Below are 18,520 nucleotides of genomic sequence, written 5' to 3'. Positions count from 1 at the left end.
TGCCAAAAGGAACCCATTAATACAGGATATATGTTGTAATTCTAGCATACAGTCTCTCTGAGAGCAGCTTCCACTGCATTTCAGTGTATTTTCAAGTAAATTACACCTAACCCACTTATGTGGAACTTGTTTTCTTGAACTGCTGTTGTTGAACCATTTCAATTGAAAACTAAACTACACTATACTTATTAACAGCATAGCTCATTGTGACACAGTGAACACCCCCATAGGAAATGTGGGCTGACTCCTATACAGGTTACTGCTGCGTCTGCCAGGTTGTTTAATAACTTCTTCCGTTCAAAGTGAAAAAAAAGGCAGCTAATAAGGCAAACGGAACACCTTCATCTTTGAACAGTTGAAAATGTGTTACATTTAGAAGACATTCTCATCTTAAGTCATTACCTGGCAAAGTCCAATGTTTCTGTTGAACCAGCATCCTGTTATCTGGCTCCTAAAATCTCTCAGATACTTTGAGAGGAAATGTTTTTTACATATGCCCCTTCACTGAAATAAATAAATTGATTGCGAATTAATTGAATTGAGTTCCTCGAGGGTTACATTCCCACTTCATTGACTTTATTCTCTTTCATCTGGCGCCATTAAAATCCAGTCACTTTTCATGAGGATTTTAAACTATTCTAACATTCTTGGGGCAACCCCAAGGGCCAGTACCAATTTGTCAAAGGTGGAAAACTCGGGTAATTGCTTTAAGTTTACAATTAATCTATGATAGACTTCATGGTGACACTTTAGATTGAGTGGTGTCAACAGGTATTTAATAGTTATTTAATTAATAATCCATATGTGTTCAACAAACAAGCTATTGTGTTCTCTTGAATATTTATTAACTATAACTATAGATGTGCCATATGGAAGCCACGTTGCGTGCCCTTGTACAAGTTGTAGACTGTTAATTAAATATCTATAGACACATCATAAGGACCCTACATGAACATGCAAAAACAATAAAATTGGACCAAATTTTATTGTTTTTGCATGTTCATGTAGGGTCCTTATGATGTGTCTATAGATATTTAATTAACAGTCTACATATATATATATATATATATATATATATATATATATATATATATATATATATATATATATATATATATATATATAATGTGGTACAATTTTATTGTTTTTGCATGTTCATGTAGGGTCCTTATGATGTGTCTATAGAAATTTTATGAACAGTCTACAACTTGTACAAGGGCACGCAATATGGCTTCCATATGGCACATCTATAGATATAGTTAATAAATATTCAAGAGAATGCAATAGTGTGTTTGTTGAACACATATACATTATTAATTAAATATTAAATATCTATTGACACCATTCAATCTAAAGTGTTACTGACTTGACCAGGTGCACCGCTTGTGTCCCTTAGCCAGGATTCACATTGTCTCCAATCCAGACTCAGCTATTGCCACTTTATATCCGGTCAATCTCAGGATTGGATGTGTAGAAGTCAGCTGGGTCAGCTAGCCTCACTTGCTCACACAGTACTGCCTCCCAGCTGTTCAGGCACCTGCAGGTTCAGGATTGTTAAGCATTTCCTGCAGCTCTTAAATGAGAGCACTAGCATCTGGCCATTTCCAAACTGAGGTGAAAAACTTGTCCAGAAAAGTGCCAGGATCGTAGTGAGTCATCATGGGGCCTGAAAGCAGGGGTGCTTGGGAAAGTGGTGGAAGAAGGAAGTGGCTGTAAGTGTAAAGGATTGTATGTTGTTGCAGGGAGAGGCCATGGAGCAGGCCATTATTAGCCAAGCCCCACAGCTGGAGAAGCTAATCGCCACGACAGCCCATGAGAAAATGCCCTGGTACCACGGCAAGATCAAACGCACGGAGGGCGAGAGGCGTCTGTATTCTGGAGTGCAACCCGATGGCAAATTCCTGTAAGTCCCCCCCACACAGACTAACACAGGCCTTCTTTCCATCCTTGCATTTCCAATAATTGCTATGTCCAGTATAGGGTCATGGTGAGCTAGTACCTAACATGGCAGACGCAGGGTGCAAGGCAGAGTGAAGATTACCCCTTCTTGTTTGCAGCTAAAAACAGATTTCCCCTGCTTTTTTATTGCTACAATTTAACCTCTCATTTCCAAATTGCGTGTTAAGGTCAATTTTCCACAATTACCGAGTGATAGCAGTTTGATGGAAGGCTCAAAATTAGCCAAAAGCACAGCTGGTGATAACAGTGTGGCTAAGCCAGCTGCATTAATTATAACCCTGATCCAGTCTTAAAATATAAGCAAGGCAAGCCCCAGCTTTGTATCCACCTACTCACTGACCACATTGACTGATCTAGGCTTGCTTTAAATTTGATTATAGAGGAAATATGTTTTTAAGCTCAAAACATAAAGATCCCCCTTGGGCTTTAACATGACAAAGAAAACATATATAAATTAGGATTTTAAATACACAAGCCTTACACTCATGCACCCAAGTCTGGCCAAACAAAACCCTTGCCACATCTTCACCACAGCTCTGAAGTTTCATTGCTCCTTTTGAAAGTCTACCTCATCCCTGGCTAGGTTTACCCCAATAATCTTTTACAATTACTGACAGAAAATGGTAAAGAATTTGAGACCTGGGGGCAAACGAATCACCTCAATCATTTAAATAAATGTATATTTTATTACAATAAAGGAAACAGAATATCTCTGCTTTTACTGAGGCACCACACACTTAAATGAATCCTTGGCAGTCAAATGGAAAAACATGATGACAGATTTTCAGGGGCTTTTCATTCCTTCATCTGCGCAGAGTGAGAGACAGGGATGAGATGGGGACCTTTGCGCTATCCATGATGTATGGAAAAACTGCCTACCACTACCAGATTATCCAGGACAAATCTGGAAGGTACTCCATGCCTGAAGGAACCAAATTTGACACCATCTGGCAGGTAGAAAAACCAATATTCTCTCATACATGATCCTCATTATTCTAAGGTCAGTTGCCATCTATCCATAAAACTCCCTTTAAGACAGAGTAAGGGAAGAAATTAAAGAAGTGAACACTTTCACAATTGAGCTCGGCTAAATTGATATTGCTTGATTATCAAGAGGCCAGATTACAATACAGTGATCTCTTAGAAAGTTCCAAACATGAAATTAAGTTAAACATGTTTTTCATATTTGTTATATTTATTTATTGTTTTGGTAGTTTTGCATTTTTTAATTATTTTTTAAACCCCTAGAAATCCAGCATGACATACGTCACAAACCTGGGATATTAAGATAATAGTGTAAGACATCTGATGTGTAAGGAATATACAGGACCATAGTGAATAAATAAGATGTTTATTGTGTATTTGGTAATAAAATAATATAGAGAAACAGGTGACAGAGATACAGAGGATCCCCGGACTCAGGGAAGGTTCTGAGCCCAAAGACAAATGTACGGTTTGTTTATAGGTTGAGACCTCGAAAGGACAAAGAAAAGTATATATGTGTGAAAAATTAGGAAGAATCAATGAATATGCATTAAATACTGATTAATATGCAGAGGTTTAAAAAGTATTCGGAAGTCATTTTTGAGTAAAAGTAAAAATATTCTATCAAAAACTTACTCCAGTAAAAGTAAAAAGTCTCCCATTCAAACAGTACTTGAGTAAAAGTAAAAAAGTAGCTACTTTTAAGAGTACACAAGTACCAAAAGTAAAAGTACATTGTGATTTTAGTAATACAGTGAAAGTGTTTGTATGTGAGCCTTATGAAGGGGGCACACAAGAAATGTTTTAATCCAACATTTTATTTTCCATAAATTATCAAGTTATTTTTATGGTTCCTCAATTTTATCTTGAAGAAAACAAATCCGACAAAAAGAAATGTTATTAGACTTATATCTGGATATTACTTTCATGTGTATTCAGTATTAACAAAGGGTAACATTGGGGGATTTATATAAATAATTTGGAGTTTTCTTAGCAAACTCACTGTTCACACAAACACACACATATACATATATCCCAAACAGTTGTATATTAATACACAAAACAAAATAAACAATATAAAATATGTACCCCTGTAGTGATCCCATTTGTTATAATGTAATCTAATGCACTATGTTGCAGAAGACTGGGTTTGAATCACAAAACTTTTGGGGGAGCAGTGACTGAAACAAACGAAGGGGCACTTCAGAAAAAGGACTCTTGTATTACAAAAGTTTCATTTTATGGAAAACAATACCTTTCGACACTACTGTGTTATCATCAGGGCTATAAATACCTAATAATTGAGAGTGCGGCTACAAAAACATTTTTTCATTATATATATAATAAATATAAAATGTGATGTTACACATGCCTTAATCTTAAACAAATTTTGTTTTATATAAAAGAGTAAACATCACCATGGACATGATTTCAGGAACCATTTCTCATATGCTGTGATGTTCACCCACGCATTGTCTAATTGATGTGTTTGTCTTTTAATGTACAATGAGACACTAATGGATATTGCTGTGCCTCATTAACTAACTTCTCATCATCCATGCGGTTTGTTATGGGTCGCGCACATATACTGTGCGTGTTTCCACATGGGTTGACGTCATTTCTGATTGGTCAGATTCTTTCCAGTCGCGGTAAAAAAATCAAGATAGTGACAATTTATATATCAGCAATGTTGATTTTCCTTAGAGCAGTGGAGCTCCTATTGAAATACAGGCGGTTCTACGATTTCCGCTTGCGTCCAGTTTGAACCACCTACACACTTTATATTCATGTCTGACGCAGGACGAGCCTTTAGAAGGATGCGATTATTACTCATTTTATGAAACTGTTAAGGTCAGAGACATGAACCAAATTAGGGAGGATGTAGGCTAAACTCCTTCAAACCCCCAAACAGCCTGAATGCTCAAAAACAGCCTTTGTTGCCGAATGCAAGCATCAGAACAATCAATAACTCGCTCTGCTGGGTCCTTCAGAAAATAGAGAAATGCCTCTGAAAGGTTATACCGTGTGTCACTCAGTGCGGAGTATCACTATCAGGTCCGGCAGCGGGTTCGAGTCTATCTTTGCTCAGGAAAGTAAAGAACTAATGGACAAGAGAGGGGATGGATCTGTGCCACGGATCCGGCTCACTACAGCGCTGCACATTATGCTACAGCGTGATTGGTCACAAGCATCTAGCAAACCTGAAACATGTTAATTCCACGTAGATGTATGTAATTCCTCAGTAACGAGTCCTCTGTGGGAAATGTAATGTAGTAAAAAGTACATTATTTTGTTCGTAACTGTAGTGGAGTAAAAGTAAACACAAATAAAAAATACTTAAGTAAAGTGCAAATACTCGAAAAACGTACTTAAGAACAGGAACGAAGTATTAATACTTCATTACTTTACACCCCTGTTAATATGCAAAGCTAAAATATTGACTACTGAATAATCAACAATATAGCTAATGAGTAGATATGTCAAATCCTCTGGTACATTTCCACCACTTCTGTAACCTTGTGGACAACTCTCAGAAACAACAAGAAGATTCGTTATTGTCACAATGCATAGGACTAGGAAGGACAGGGAAGCAGAGGACCCAAGTGCGGAGTGTGGTAGAGGCTGTCAGAAACAGATTGAGGAAAAGTACTGGCAGGAAAAAAGGCTCAGTCAAGGTCACAGGCAAAGGTTCAGTTGATCAGGCAAACAGTGTCGAAGGAAAATCCAAAGTTGAGGTTAAAAGGAGAAGACAGAGGTCATAGTAATAATAAATCAAGACAAAGATAACTTCTCTGAAATGTAGCTGTGAGGCATAAAATAATTAGCACTGAATGAGTGTCAGGGAGGGGTTTAAATAGGAAGGCAAATGAACAAATGATGGACAGCAGGTGTGTGGTAAGTAATCAGGGTGATTGTGCTGATGATTGAATGATTGAAGGAGTGAAGCTGGGAGAGGAGACTGGTAAGGATGGGGCAAGGGCGACCTCTAGTGGGGAACAGTGGAAGTGAATAGACTTGGGCTGTGACAGTTATCAATATAGCCATGATTACCCTGAAAGTGTCAAGGCAAGACAAATCATATGTTCTGAGAACTGAGTGTCTCTGTCTGCTACATACTTCTCCAGACTTCTCCTGTGCAATGTTTGTGGCCTATATGTCACACTGGGTTTTTTAAGATGCTGCATACTGCCCCCCTGATATCATCCTGATAATTTCAGACAGAAGTACTGTAACGTACCGCGGGCCACGGGAACAGGGGACCCAGTTGTGGTGCGTGGTAGAGGCACAGGTAGTCTGCTCAGCGATGTAGTACAGACTGACAAAACTTCACAATTGCTAGGAGTTAGTGAGGGGTTTATAAGTGTAACAGAAAACCAGTTTGGGAGGTGCAGGGTGAATGGGAGCAGAGGGTGATTGTGGAAGTGCACATGGGTTTCAGGAATGTAGATTGAATGATTGAATGAAGGGAGTTGGGAGAGGTGACAGGGAGAGAAGGGTGATGGCGACATCTAGTGGAGAACTGGGGATGTGTTTTGAAGAGTGACAATTACCTTGTCAGAGTGTGATGTGTGTACCCAAATGTCACCCATGTAACATATAATAGCATGCTATGATGAATCCTGACCTGCTACACAATGTCCAATTCATTCCTGTATCAGTTTGGGGTGACTGTTGTCAGAAAGCAGTACATCTAAATTTAAACCTTTTTACTAGCACTTCTGTTACACTGACAGATTTGTTAGTCAGTGAACACATCATTGACATGTCGTACCTCCTTTTAAGTGCTATCTGTAGTTTTACTTATTACTTTTAAAGGAATGAGAGGTGGTGATCTCCTGAATGCATGCCTTCTTATCTATCACAGCATGCTGCTGGCGCTAACGTGCATGTTTTTATATGATCATGACATAAAGCGGTTACATCCTTGAAGAAAAGCATGTTTCTTGCTTTTGTGTTTATTTGCAACTCAAAAACCCTGTCCTGTTTCGAAAGGGCCCAGTCAATATGGGGCTAACACCATAAACACTCCACTAAAATCAGATCATTTGATGATGTATGTTTGTGAAGGCATCAGTACATTGTCTCAGTACACCCTGTATCTCTTTTTCTCTTTCCCAGCTGGTAGAATATCTCAAACTGAAACCCGACGGCCTGGTGTACACACTTCGAGAACCCTGTGTGTCTCCAAACAGCAGCATGTGTATGGCAACCTCTTTTCCCTCCTAAATCACATCCTGACTGTTCATTCTCTTCCTACCCTAAGCCAGTTCAAAAGTACTGTTACAATAGTGACTTCCATAGCTACAGCCAATGTATAGCCAAAACAGGTCCTAATGAACTGATCACAAATAGACTGGTAGCTACCCATGGCTATTTAGAGGCAATGGGAAAACATTGTTATAAGGGGATGTGGTCCATACAAGTGTACTGGGTCTTTAGGTGGTACTGCCACTTGTTCTACATCAGACTGTTTAAAGCTATGTATGCGTCTGTACTCTAACATTCCTTTTTGTTGTGTCCCTGACTTATAGGTGCTATTGCACCAGCACCCCCCTCTGGTGTGAGTATTATTGATTATTATTGACTCTATATTGATTTCTGTGCATGTGACTTTAATGTCCAGAAATGTCTACAAAGTGTGTAGGTGATGCTCTTGACATTACACTACCATGGCAGCTACACACTAATGTTATATAGTGCTCTAAGTGTGTAAGACGCCAAGGGCCAAATACCTCATTTTGTTCCCTCCTTGCTGAGCTGACCCTATTATTTTGGACAAGGAAAAGCAATCACCCAGGGTCACTAATAGAAACGAGATGTCCCTCATTGCAGGCTGGAACTAAATCCAACAGTTCCCTTCTATTTTTTTCATGACTCCTTTTGCAAAACCCTTGTGTTATTTTCTTCTCATGAAAAGGATGCTGTGCCAATAGATGTTTATTAACTCTAGTTTATTAACTCTCTGTTATTATCTTTAAACTTTTGTATGGTCTTAAATTCACCTGTACTGAAGAATGAAAACTCGCAATATTACAGAATCATGTAAAACTCATGTAAAACTCATGTAAAAGCTGATTGTTGTGTGGGTATGAGATGGTAACACTTTTAAATTCAATTTATACTCTACACAGAGGAAGACAGGGCCTGGGTCAAATGGATACACACCGCCACCTAAACGTGAGTAAATCACATTACAACTCTTGCTCTTACATGCTGCTGAGCTGTTGTCATGCTCCTTGCACGTGGCATAGTATTTGTTTGCTTTGTTAGTTCCCTCATATTCCCTTACATTGATAACCAGTATATGCCATTTGGGCATTATGATAACACATTTCATGTTCAATTAAATAAAACAATAAAGAAAGAGAGGGAAAAAGAGAGAGCGAGAAAGACAATTTATTAAAAACATTCCTTTTTTTTTGTTATCAGGCAGTATCAAGTCTGAATTGTTAGGATTCTGTACATAACTTAGTTGGTTAGTAGACCACTGTCACCGCAAGATCAACTATGGACATACATGAATTTCAACATTTTAGATTTGACAAAACCACTAGGAGGGAGTATTTTTACTGTACCCTTTGTACAGTAACTTGCAATATTTTTGTGGAATCTATAGTTTTAATACAGTATGTATTGTCAACTCAGGAAGTATGTTCTGTTATTTTAAATATGGCCTGTGCAGAAGAATGAAGACTAGGAACATAGAAAAGGAACTGTCTCCAATGTAGATCTCTAACTAAGCTGTATGTGTTTTTCCCCTAAAGCTCCTGCAGGCCAACAACGCCCCCTGCCTATGGACACCAGTGTGTATGAGAGTCCCTACAGTGACCCGGAGGAGCTGAAGGAGAAGAAGTTGTTCCTGAAGAGAGAACAGCTGATGATCGACGAGGTTGAGCTGGGCTCGGGCAACTTTGGCTGCGTGAAGAAAGGCGTCTACAAGATGAGGAAGTGAGTATTGTTTAGAAAATGCCCCCTTGTCTGACTGTGAAGACCACACTGTTAATTTAACATGGTTACAAACAACTGCGACGCTTCTTCAGGAGTTAAACACAATGGTTTTTGACAGGTGATTTGAGGATACTGATGAAATCTGCAAGGTTATCCTGGTGTGGACTTCAATCCATTCGCATTGCTAAATACAGGTTTAAGTCAGCTCACACTGTGAAAATGCACCATTTTAAATATTTGTTAAATAAAATGCATTTGTTCCACTCATCCATCCACCCATCCATCAATCCATTTTAAATTATCACCCAGTATAGTTAATGGGAGCCTTACCCACTAGGTAGAGGGTGCAAGGCAGCGTGCTATTGTTTCAATGCAATTTGTTTTTTTTAAAAGCTGTCTTGAAATGAAAATGTCTTGAAATGACCCATGTTCTATCAAAGTACTCCTTTGTCTTAATAAAGTCATAGGTCTTAATGCAGCCATTTTTTTGTGTGTGTGTGTTGTGTTGTAGGAAGCAGATCGACGTGGCCATCAAGGTCCTGAAGAGTGAGAATGAGAAGGGGGTGAAGGACGAGATGATGAAGGAGGCGGGGATCATGCACCAGCTGGACAACCCCTACATTGTGCGCATGATTGGCATGTGCCAGGCTGAGAGCCTCATGCTGGTCATGGAGATGGCCCCAGGAGGACCACTCAACAAGTACCTGTCCTCCAAGAAGTAAGAACTCAGAACAGCAAAGGGATTAAATCGCTGATCATAGCATCGCATAGGTTTAGAAATGGGACGGGAAAATATGCTTTCACTTCCTTTCCATTTTAGTTTGGTCAAAGTAGCCAAATTGCCCATCAAAAAATCCTCTCCCTTAATTTCACTTTTTTCGGTTTTCCTTCCCATCTCTGCATTTTCAGTATTAGACCTAGTTCCTCAAAACAGACTACAGATCGTGATTCTTCTCCCTCCCTCCTCCTTCCCCAGGGAACAGATCACAGTGGAGAACGTGGTGGAGCTGATGCATCAGGTCTCTTTGGGCATGGTCTACCTGGAGCAGAAGAACTTTGTGCATCGTGACCTGGCAGCCAGGAATGTCCTACTGGTGAACCAGCACTACGCCAAGATCAGTGACTTTGGCCTGTCCAAAGCCCTTGGTGCCGATGACAACTATTACAAGGTGAGCTTTGCCATCTCTTTGCTGCTGTAATAACTATATTGCCTGGAGGGGAGGCAACCATTAGGTCTAGGCCTTAAGTCGTGGACCCCCAAAGATTTATTTTCTCCTACATGACATCCATAGGAGTTTTTTGTTTTTCTCTCCTCTGTGCCAAATGGTTTATTTAATGTTGGTTTACATTATTTTAGTTCAAGGTCTATTTTTATGTATTTTATATACTTATTTATATTCTCTTTTATTTGCTGTATGTGTGTTGTATATTTACCACTATGTAAAGCACTCTGTGGCTACCCTGCAAATATAAATTGATTTATTGATTGATGGAAAGTCAATTTCCGGCATAGTGCCGAAACTTAAAGAGGTCAGTCTTGTTGATATCCTGAGAGGCTATAATGGTAAAAGCCTTATACTCCAGTATAATTTAGCCTTGCCTTAGCCCGTAGCCCTCCAAAGCCTTGTAAACTCTCATCTCAGCAGGTATTTTTCTGAATTCAGTCACAAACCCCTTTCTCATTATCACACCAACCCCTGGTTCCGACTGTCATTAGTGTGAAAGCACATACACAAGCAGGAAGTGGGTCAACCCGGGTCAAGAGCAGCCCGCTTCAGCAGGTGGGTCAGCCAGCACTGACTCGGGTATAAAGTGACTATGTGCACTTCCTTCTGTGACTATCACACTAACCCACATATTGAAATTGTAGTGAAAGCTCATACCCGACCCCATTGACTAGTAGCCTTGGCAGGGTGGAAACCCAATTAGAGGATGTTGTAGATAATTAGGAACAAACAGCTTGATATCCTTTAGCCCTCAAGGAATACAGATCCCATAGGTGACATGGTATCCTCACCATCACAAAAGTGGTGATTTAGGGTAGCCATTCAAACTAACTAGATTGGGGCTCTCCAGGACCAGGATTGAAGACCCCTATCTCAGCCAATTCCCCAAGAATTGGTGCACAACTGAGCCAATCACTGCCAGAATCAGGTGGGCATCCACTTAAGAGGATTTTACCAGTACACACAAGACTGTATGCAGAAATGTCCTGACCAACATAAAGAGATCACCAAGGACAAGAACACCAAGCCAGTTTCCCCATCAGAACCATGCTGCTCTGCAATAGTTACCACACAAACAAAGATTCTTGTTGAACATTGATATTAGGAACTGGAGGCCCTGTGTCCTCAGTGTTGTGTGTGATGTGCCCGCAGGCTCGGACAGCTGGGAAGTGGCCCCTGAAGTGGTATGCCCCGGAATGTATCAACTTCCACAAGTTCTCCAGCAAGAGTGATGTGTGGAGCTATGGAATCACCATGTGGGAGGCATTCACCTATGGACAGAAACCTTACAAGGTACAGTTGGAATACACCTGCACAGTTCAAGTCCTGGCTAATTCTGGAAGTCATATGGCAATCAAATTGTCCAGATCAGTAAATTCACATAATTCTCCTATGCAAAAGCCCAAATCAAATGAGTTAATGCCATAGAAAATCTTATGATCCATCTCTCTACTATTCAGACCACTAATTGGCACTGCCCACTACGAAAGATCAGATCACAGGCACATTTTTAAGTTTTGCTTGTACTACATGCTCACTATTTGTATTGTATTGCAATACTTCCGATTATTTGCTGTGACTGCAGTTCTCCTTCATTGTATTGCCCTATAGTTTTTTATTAAATTACTGTAGTCTAAAGTTTATAGATTTGTGTTTAATGTGGATCGACCTAGATAAAGGCAAATAAATATATAGCAAAAAAAATGCATTTTCACCAAGTCATCCACATCTCCTAAGTAGCTCAAAATCCATTGACAAAATGGAGAGTTTAAGATTGATTATATGCTCATGGATAGTTTGGATAGTCTTGCTCAAGCATTTGCTCAGAACTTAATCTTAATCCTAATCCTAAAACAAAATTGATATCTAAAAGACTCATCTCAGCCAATCTAAACAGCTTCTTGCTTCTATATACACATTATGCATATGAAATATTTAGGACGTTTTCTTGCTTGGTCCTTACAGAAAATGAAAGGTCCAGAAGTGATCAGCTTTATCGAAGCAGGAAACCGCATGGATTCTCCAGCAGCGTGCCCAGAGGTGATGTACAACGTGATGAAAGACTGCTGGATCTACAAGTAAGAAACATACTCAAATGCTGTTTTCAATGTGGAAGACATTAAGAAGAGCCGTGTGTTTAATGTCCTGGGCCCAGATGACATCACAGATTTGCTGATTTATTGCTGGCTAATAGACTGAAAAAATGTATTGTCATATAAAACATCATCACCTTGTGACCGTTTGCTTATTTTTTCTCTACAGACATGAGGAACGACCCAGCTTTGTTGTAGTGGAAGAACAGGTGCGCAATTACCATTACTCCATATCGAAGAAACCAGCTGCCGAAGCACAGCCAGAGAAGACAGTGGAGGTCTAGTAGAGAGAGAACAAGGGATTTCTGTTCAGCAGCCCAGGTGCTCGGCCATCTTGGCACTTCCATCCCATTACATTGCTGGCTCTTTTACTCGTTAGTTAACTGACCCCTGTCACTGAAGGCCCCTCACATAATTAAGGATGAATCAGAACAAGGATGTGCATTGGAAAGGGATTGGATGGCTGAGGATTGCCCTCCCCTCATCTGTACTGCGTGATGGGAGCTGCCCGGCTGTCTGGAAGAATGCACACGTACAGTCCCGGCCATTAATGTGATGTCGTCAATTTCTTGGGACAGAAAACAAAAAACAAAACAAACAAAATGTTTTTGTCTGTATGAGGGCTGTTTCATTCAAACACAAGGCCCCTTGGCCAAGGGATAATGTCCTAATTGTGTCATCCTGAAGAGATTGTCAGATTTTATGCCTTTTTTTAAGTATTTCGAATGAAACAACGTGTTTTTTTGTTTTGTTTTGTTTTGTTTTATTACTGTTGTTTCTTGTTTGTTTTGTTTTTCAAACTGGCTTATAAAGGCACCTTGGACACTTGATGGAGACTCTATTTTAGAAAAGACACCACCGTAGGTATTTCAAAAGAAGTTGCCTGCAAAGTGATTGTCAAAGCCTGATTCCTGAAAACAAAACCATTCAATTATGTTTTTAGTTGTGAACATGAAACAGCATCATATAAACCCTAAGAGAGGAGTTTATAAAGTCACCCAAATTAGGTTTTAAAAATTACTTTGAAAATAACTTATTTTACCCCTTTTAAATATCAGAACAAACTTGTCTCCATGTCTTTTGCAGAAGTTGTGGAGCTATGTTTTTTAAGTGTCAAAAACAGAAAAACAGCCTACATGATTTATTTTATTAGACTTTTCAAACTAACATCCTGTTAACATTTAATTATGACTGGTGATTCTGCTGTTTTAAATTTTGTTTTTGTTTTTTGTATGATTATCTCTGAAACAAAGATTATTATATTTTTGTTCAATCAGATTCTATATCAGTTGGTAGCTGCATTTGCAAAATATACTTTCCTTATTTCTATCTTGGGATCAAACTATATATATATATATATATATATTTATGTTTTTCTTACATGGATGAAAAAGATGCCTTGAAACTGATTGGTGTTGGTAATTTCATTTTTTCTGGAAGGCTTTGGATTTTTCCATTGGATTATTATCAAAGCCCTGTTGTTTACAAAACCACAGGTTAGATCATGAGAATCTATTCACAGCAAGTTTTTCTATCGCTTCTGTTGTCTTATTAATTTGTTGATTTGTTTATAAACTTTGGTTCAGATTTTGTCTTTGAAAGGGAAATGGTATTCTTTAAAATGAAGATAATTTGCAATTACCTACTTCATGTCTTGTTTCATTGTTTTGTGTGTGTGTGTGTGTGTGTATGTGTGTTTTGGAGTTAAGTTGTAAGGGCTATGGGTAACTGATTGTAAGCTCTTCAATAAGGGCACAAGTTGGGTTCTCTAGTCCACAGATCACTGCTCTATTTGAATCACAGGGTTAAATGAAGGGCTTAGTGCCACCTGGAATGCCTGACAGTGCACAGACAGATTGAAAACAAGGAGGATGGCTGGACAGAACACATTTCAGGAGAAATGTACACTGACTTCCTTTCTCCTGTGCCGTTACAACTATTGTTTTGTACAGATGTTGTTGTATTGCCAGCAGCAAAACTATGTCCTGTATCACATGCACCTGGCTAGATCATTCATGTGAAGTGGTGATGAAGTAAGCATGCTTCTGCCTTACAAATGTCAATAACTGGATATTCTTCCACTGAACCTGCTCTAGGTTTTGATAAGCAGTATTTTGATATATGATTTAAAAAACCTTTTCACCTTTGTCCACATGATGGTGCTGTACACACTGCTAACAATTGACTGCCGTTAAAAATACTATGTGCTGCTTCTTGCATGGTTGACCAGTAAGTGGTGCTCCTGTCATTGGATTTCAAACAATTTTCAAACCACTTTGAGATTTTAGGGAGCCCACTTCAGGCCCTCCTTCTTTCAGTTCAGAAGAGGTAAATGACACAATGAAAGACATTGTACCTGCAACCCTGCTCTTTAACGCTGGGAGCAAAACATCCAGCTTTGAACCCAAGATTCAGAAGGTAATGTAACGGGATCAGAGATTAATTATTGACTTCAACTAGGGGTGGCAGGCCTTGGAGATTTCAGGCCTAGGTGAATCCTAACATCTACTTAAAGAGCAACATGATGCCAGTGTAAATGGCTATGAATGGGGTGTTACAAATCTTTCATCCTTTTTAGAATAGGAACGCTGGCTGTAGCATTCTATACAGTGTGATGACAGGACAGTAAAGAACTAAGAATACCAGCCAGCAGTGTAGTACAATAAGCCAGGCTGGAAGGGACAACCTCATGGTGTTAGCTTCTCAGCATCAGGTTTCCTTGTTTTTGGCAGCAGCTACAAACTCAGTGACGGTGGAGCCCAGTACTGAGGAACTGCAGCCAGGTTTCTGTTTCTTAATAAAGTCCTGAGCTTGAACAGCCAAGTGCTTCATGGAACTGATAATCATATCATCTCAGACAATCAGACAAGGGGGAAAATACAGGCAAAGCTGGGAGTTTTCCATTATCCAGTGAAAAGAACCACTTCACCAATGAATAAAAGGTCAAGGAACCAAAGTACCCTATTCTCTACATATGTCTGTGATGTTTCCTCTTTTTTATTTTGTTGCATGGTGCTTTCCAAAGTAATTTTACTCGCAGCTAGAAGATGCACTGTAATTTGTTGCCACCTAGAAATGATAAACAATTAGCTTATTTGACATTCTTCTTCATGTCTTTGCATTTGTTGGTTTTTCTATGATTCTGTGCCATACATAATTTCAAACTATGTTATCAGAGTATAATGCCCACACACTGATTAAACAATTTGTCAGTATATCACACCTGCAGGCTAACTGTGAATAAAGAACTATATTAATTAAGCTAAGGGTGAGACGAGGACCATACCCCATTATCTCGAATGGGATATATTTTAGTGTAGGATTTAGTCAAATGTGTTTGTTTTTTTAACTGTGGGATTTTGGCTAAATAAATTACATACTGTGGGACTTCACCCTGTAGAATTGTGTCCAAAATTAATCTAACCATTATTTATGTAGAAAACATAGTTTTAATATAGTTTAAGTTACATTTCCTGGTTAAAACAAATAAATGAGGGATGCATTAAAAATGTAGTGTGCAAATAAGAAAGGGCTGTCTCGGATGCTTGAAGGATAATGTTTTTTTGTCATTGTTATTTACATTTGACAATATGCATGACCTTGAAAATGGTTCTTTATTTTTCCTTCTGCTGCCATCAATCTAACTCTGGCACTTTAAATAATTTTTATCAAACTTCTCGTTTGTACTTTTTTGTGACTGAGTTTACAAGCTTATGGACAAAGCTTAAATCTAGGCTTACACAGATAAGATAAATAAATATCTAAGTTCTTAAGGTAACAAAATATCTTTACATTTGTATTATACAGTACTGCAAGCTTAAACTACAAGAAAATATCCAACCCCTCTTTACAACAATTTATATTTAACTTCCACATTAAAAACGAAGGTACTGCGCTGAGCAGCCGCGGCTGCAAAACAATCAACGAGCGCTGTGTGACAAACACGTGTATCTCCAGAGACAAAGTTCATTGCATGTGTGAGCGCCCACTAATCAGTAGGAGTGAATTGCCTCAAGGGCATTATCTTATGGATTTCGTGGTACATATGGCAAAGTATAACAGAAATATAATATTTCAAAGTTCGTCAGCTCATCAATAAAGAACATGGATGTTTTAGTGGTGTATGTATACATTTTAATCCAATTTCCATTTGTAAGTGCACATCTGGCAAGGAAATACATAATAATACATTCATGTGTTTTATATGTGTATTTCTCTCAAAGCACACATTAAATGTACAGCTCTAGAAAAAAAATAAGCTGTATATTAGAATCCATTTAGAAAAATACACAAATGGATCCAAGAACAAACAAAATATGTGACATAATTGAATGAGTGAAAATGTTAAAATGGCAATTGACAAAAAACCTAGAAGACGACTACATAAAGGATGGGAAGATGAAATAATAAACTTTGCAGGTGTGACATGGATAAGGGTCTTGGAGAGGCCTTCATCCAGCAATGGATCGAAATAGGATGTGGATGATGAGGATACATATACATATAAAGTCAGCAAAAAAAGAAACATCCCTTTTTCAGGACACTGTATTTTAAAGATAATTTTGTAAAAATCCAAATGACTTTACAGATCTTTATTGTAACGGGTTTAAACAATGTTTTCCTGCTTGTTCAATGAACCATAAACAATTAATTAACATGCACCTGTGGAACGGTCATTAAGACACTTAACAGCTTACAGACGGTAGGCAATTAAGTCCACGGTTATAAAAACTTAGGACACTAAAGAGACCTTTCTACTGACTCTGAAAAACACCAAACACCTGATCATCTGCGTGAACATGCCTTAGGCATGTTGCAAGGAGGCATGAGGACTGCAGATGTGGCCAGGGCAATAAATTGCAATGTCCATACTGTGAGATGCCTAAGACAGCACTACAGGAAGACAGGAAGGACAGCTGATCGTCCTCACAGTGGCAGACCACAGGTAACAACACCTGCACAGGATCGGTACATCCGAATATTACACCTGCGGGACAGGCACAGGATGGCAACAACAACTGCCCGAGTTACACCAGGAATGCACAATCCCTCCACCAGTGCTCAGACTGTGCGCAATAGGCTGAGAGAGGCTAGACTGAGGGCTTGTATGCTTTTTGTTAGGCAGGTCCTTACCAGACATCACCGGCAACAACGTCGCCTATGGGCACAAACCCACCTTCACTGGACGTGATTTCCTGCAAGACCGGAATGTCAGTGTTCTGCCATGGCCAGCGAAGAGCCCAGATCTCAATCCCATTGAGCACGTCTGGGACCTGTTGGATCGGAGGGTGAGGGCTAGGGCCATTCCTCCAGAAATGTCCGTGAACTTGCAAGTGCCTTGGTGGAAAAGTGGGGTAACATCTCACAGCAAGAACTGGCAAATCCTACGGTGGCCCTGAAAACTGCTGAAAAAATAAAACCGCTGCTGAAAAAATAAAGCAGGGGCTGCGAGATTTGCAGTGGCTGTGAGATTTGGAAGTGCTGAAAAAATAAAGAAGCTACTGCAGCATTTTCAGAAGCAATTACGGAAAGGGAGGTGCATTGTGAAATATATTTGACTGATGCCATTGGACAGCAAGCAAGTCACGTGGGCCGAGCAGCTTCTCAGAAGAGTCAACAGAATCTGAGAAACGGGCGCCAACTGCGCAGAGCGCGAAGTATCATATTAATATTGTTGTGATATTCTGCTCTCTATTCACTGTGGTGACATATTAAGAGTTATAGGGCTGTCCTAAAATGTATTAGAAATTAATGAAAGCTTAGGTAGGATACAGAATGGTGTTAAAAGTAGCTAGATTTACTAAATTAACAACTGTACTTCATTATTACAAAGCAGTGTGATAGTGCTTTATTTTTATTATTATTCTTAAGTGCTAACAGAAAACATCCGTTAACAATTCCATCAGAAGGAGCAGTTAACTGATTTAATAGACAAGAGCATGAGCTAATTTGGGAAATCCAAAATTAGAGAGACGGCTTTAACAAATATGAATGACTCCAAAAAACAAAGAAACAATAATAAACAGCACATTAATATAAGATTTTTATTTTAGGGGCAGCACGGTGGCGCTGGGTTCGGGTCTCGGCTCGGTGTCTGTCTGCGCGGTTTCCCCGGGTCTCCCGCTTCTTCCCACCGTCCGCCAGGTTGATCGGCAAAGTTAAACTGCCCAGCAATGGGCTGCGTCCCGTCCTGGGTGTGTTCCTGTATTCCTGCCAGGATCGGCTCCGGCTCCCCGCCACCCTGACCAGGATAAGCGGCTTCGAAAATGGATGGATTTTTATTTTATTAAGGACTTTTGCATTGTCTCT

At 39.4% G+C, this 18,520-nt stretch overlaps 1 protein-coding gene across 2 annotated transcripts in view; it reads left to right on the top strand.

Annotated features, from left to right (window-relative positions):
* The window catches only part of zap70 (zeta chain of T cell receptor associated protein kinase 70), a 33,514-nt gene extending 19,658 nt beyond the window's left edge, over nucleotides 1–13,856 (top strand). For both annotated transcript variants that reach the window (XM_066695808.1, XM_066695809.1), the window contains exons 3-13: nucleotides 1,743–1,903; nucleotides 2,775–2,913; nucleotides 7,063–7,144; nucleotides 7,476–7,504; nucleotides 8,076–8,121; nucleotides 8,709–8,892; nucleotides 9,404–9,610; nucleotides 9,869–10,061; nucleotides 11,271–11,411; nucleotides 12,084–12,196; nucleotides 12,381–13,856. In XM_066695808.1, coding sequence (XP_066551905.1) covers nucleotides 1,743–1,903; nucleotides 2,775–2,913; nucleotides 7,063–7,144; nucleotides 7,476–7,504; nucleotides 8,076–8,121; nucleotides 8,709–8,892; nucleotides 9,404–9,610; nucleotides 9,869–10,061; nucleotides 11,271–11,411; nucleotides 12,084–12,196; nucleotides 12,381–12,495 — 1,410 coding nt within the window. In that variant the 3' untranslated portion in view covers nucleotides 12,496–13,856. The remainder of the gene's footprint in view (nucleotides 1–1,742; nucleotides 1,904–2,774; nucleotides 2,914–7,062; nucleotides 7,145–7,475; nucleotides 7,505–8,075; nucleotides 8,122–8,708; nucleotides 8,893–9,403; nucleotides 9,611–9,868; nucleotides 10,062–11,270; nucleotides 11,412–12,083; nucleotides 12,197–12,380) is intronic.
* The last annotated feature ends 4,664 nt before the right edge of the window (nucleotides 13,857–18,520 follow it).

Source organism: Amia ocellicauda, chromosome 22 (assembly GCF_036373705.1).
Source record: "Amia ocellicauda isolate fAmiCal2 chromosome 22, fAmiCal2.hap1, whole genome shotgun sequence".
Taxonomy (NCBI): Eukaryota; Metazoa; Chordata; class Actinopteri; order Amiiformes; family Amiidae; genus Amia; species Amia ocellicauda.
This window is presented reverse-complemented; position numbering and strand designations above follow the sequence as displayed.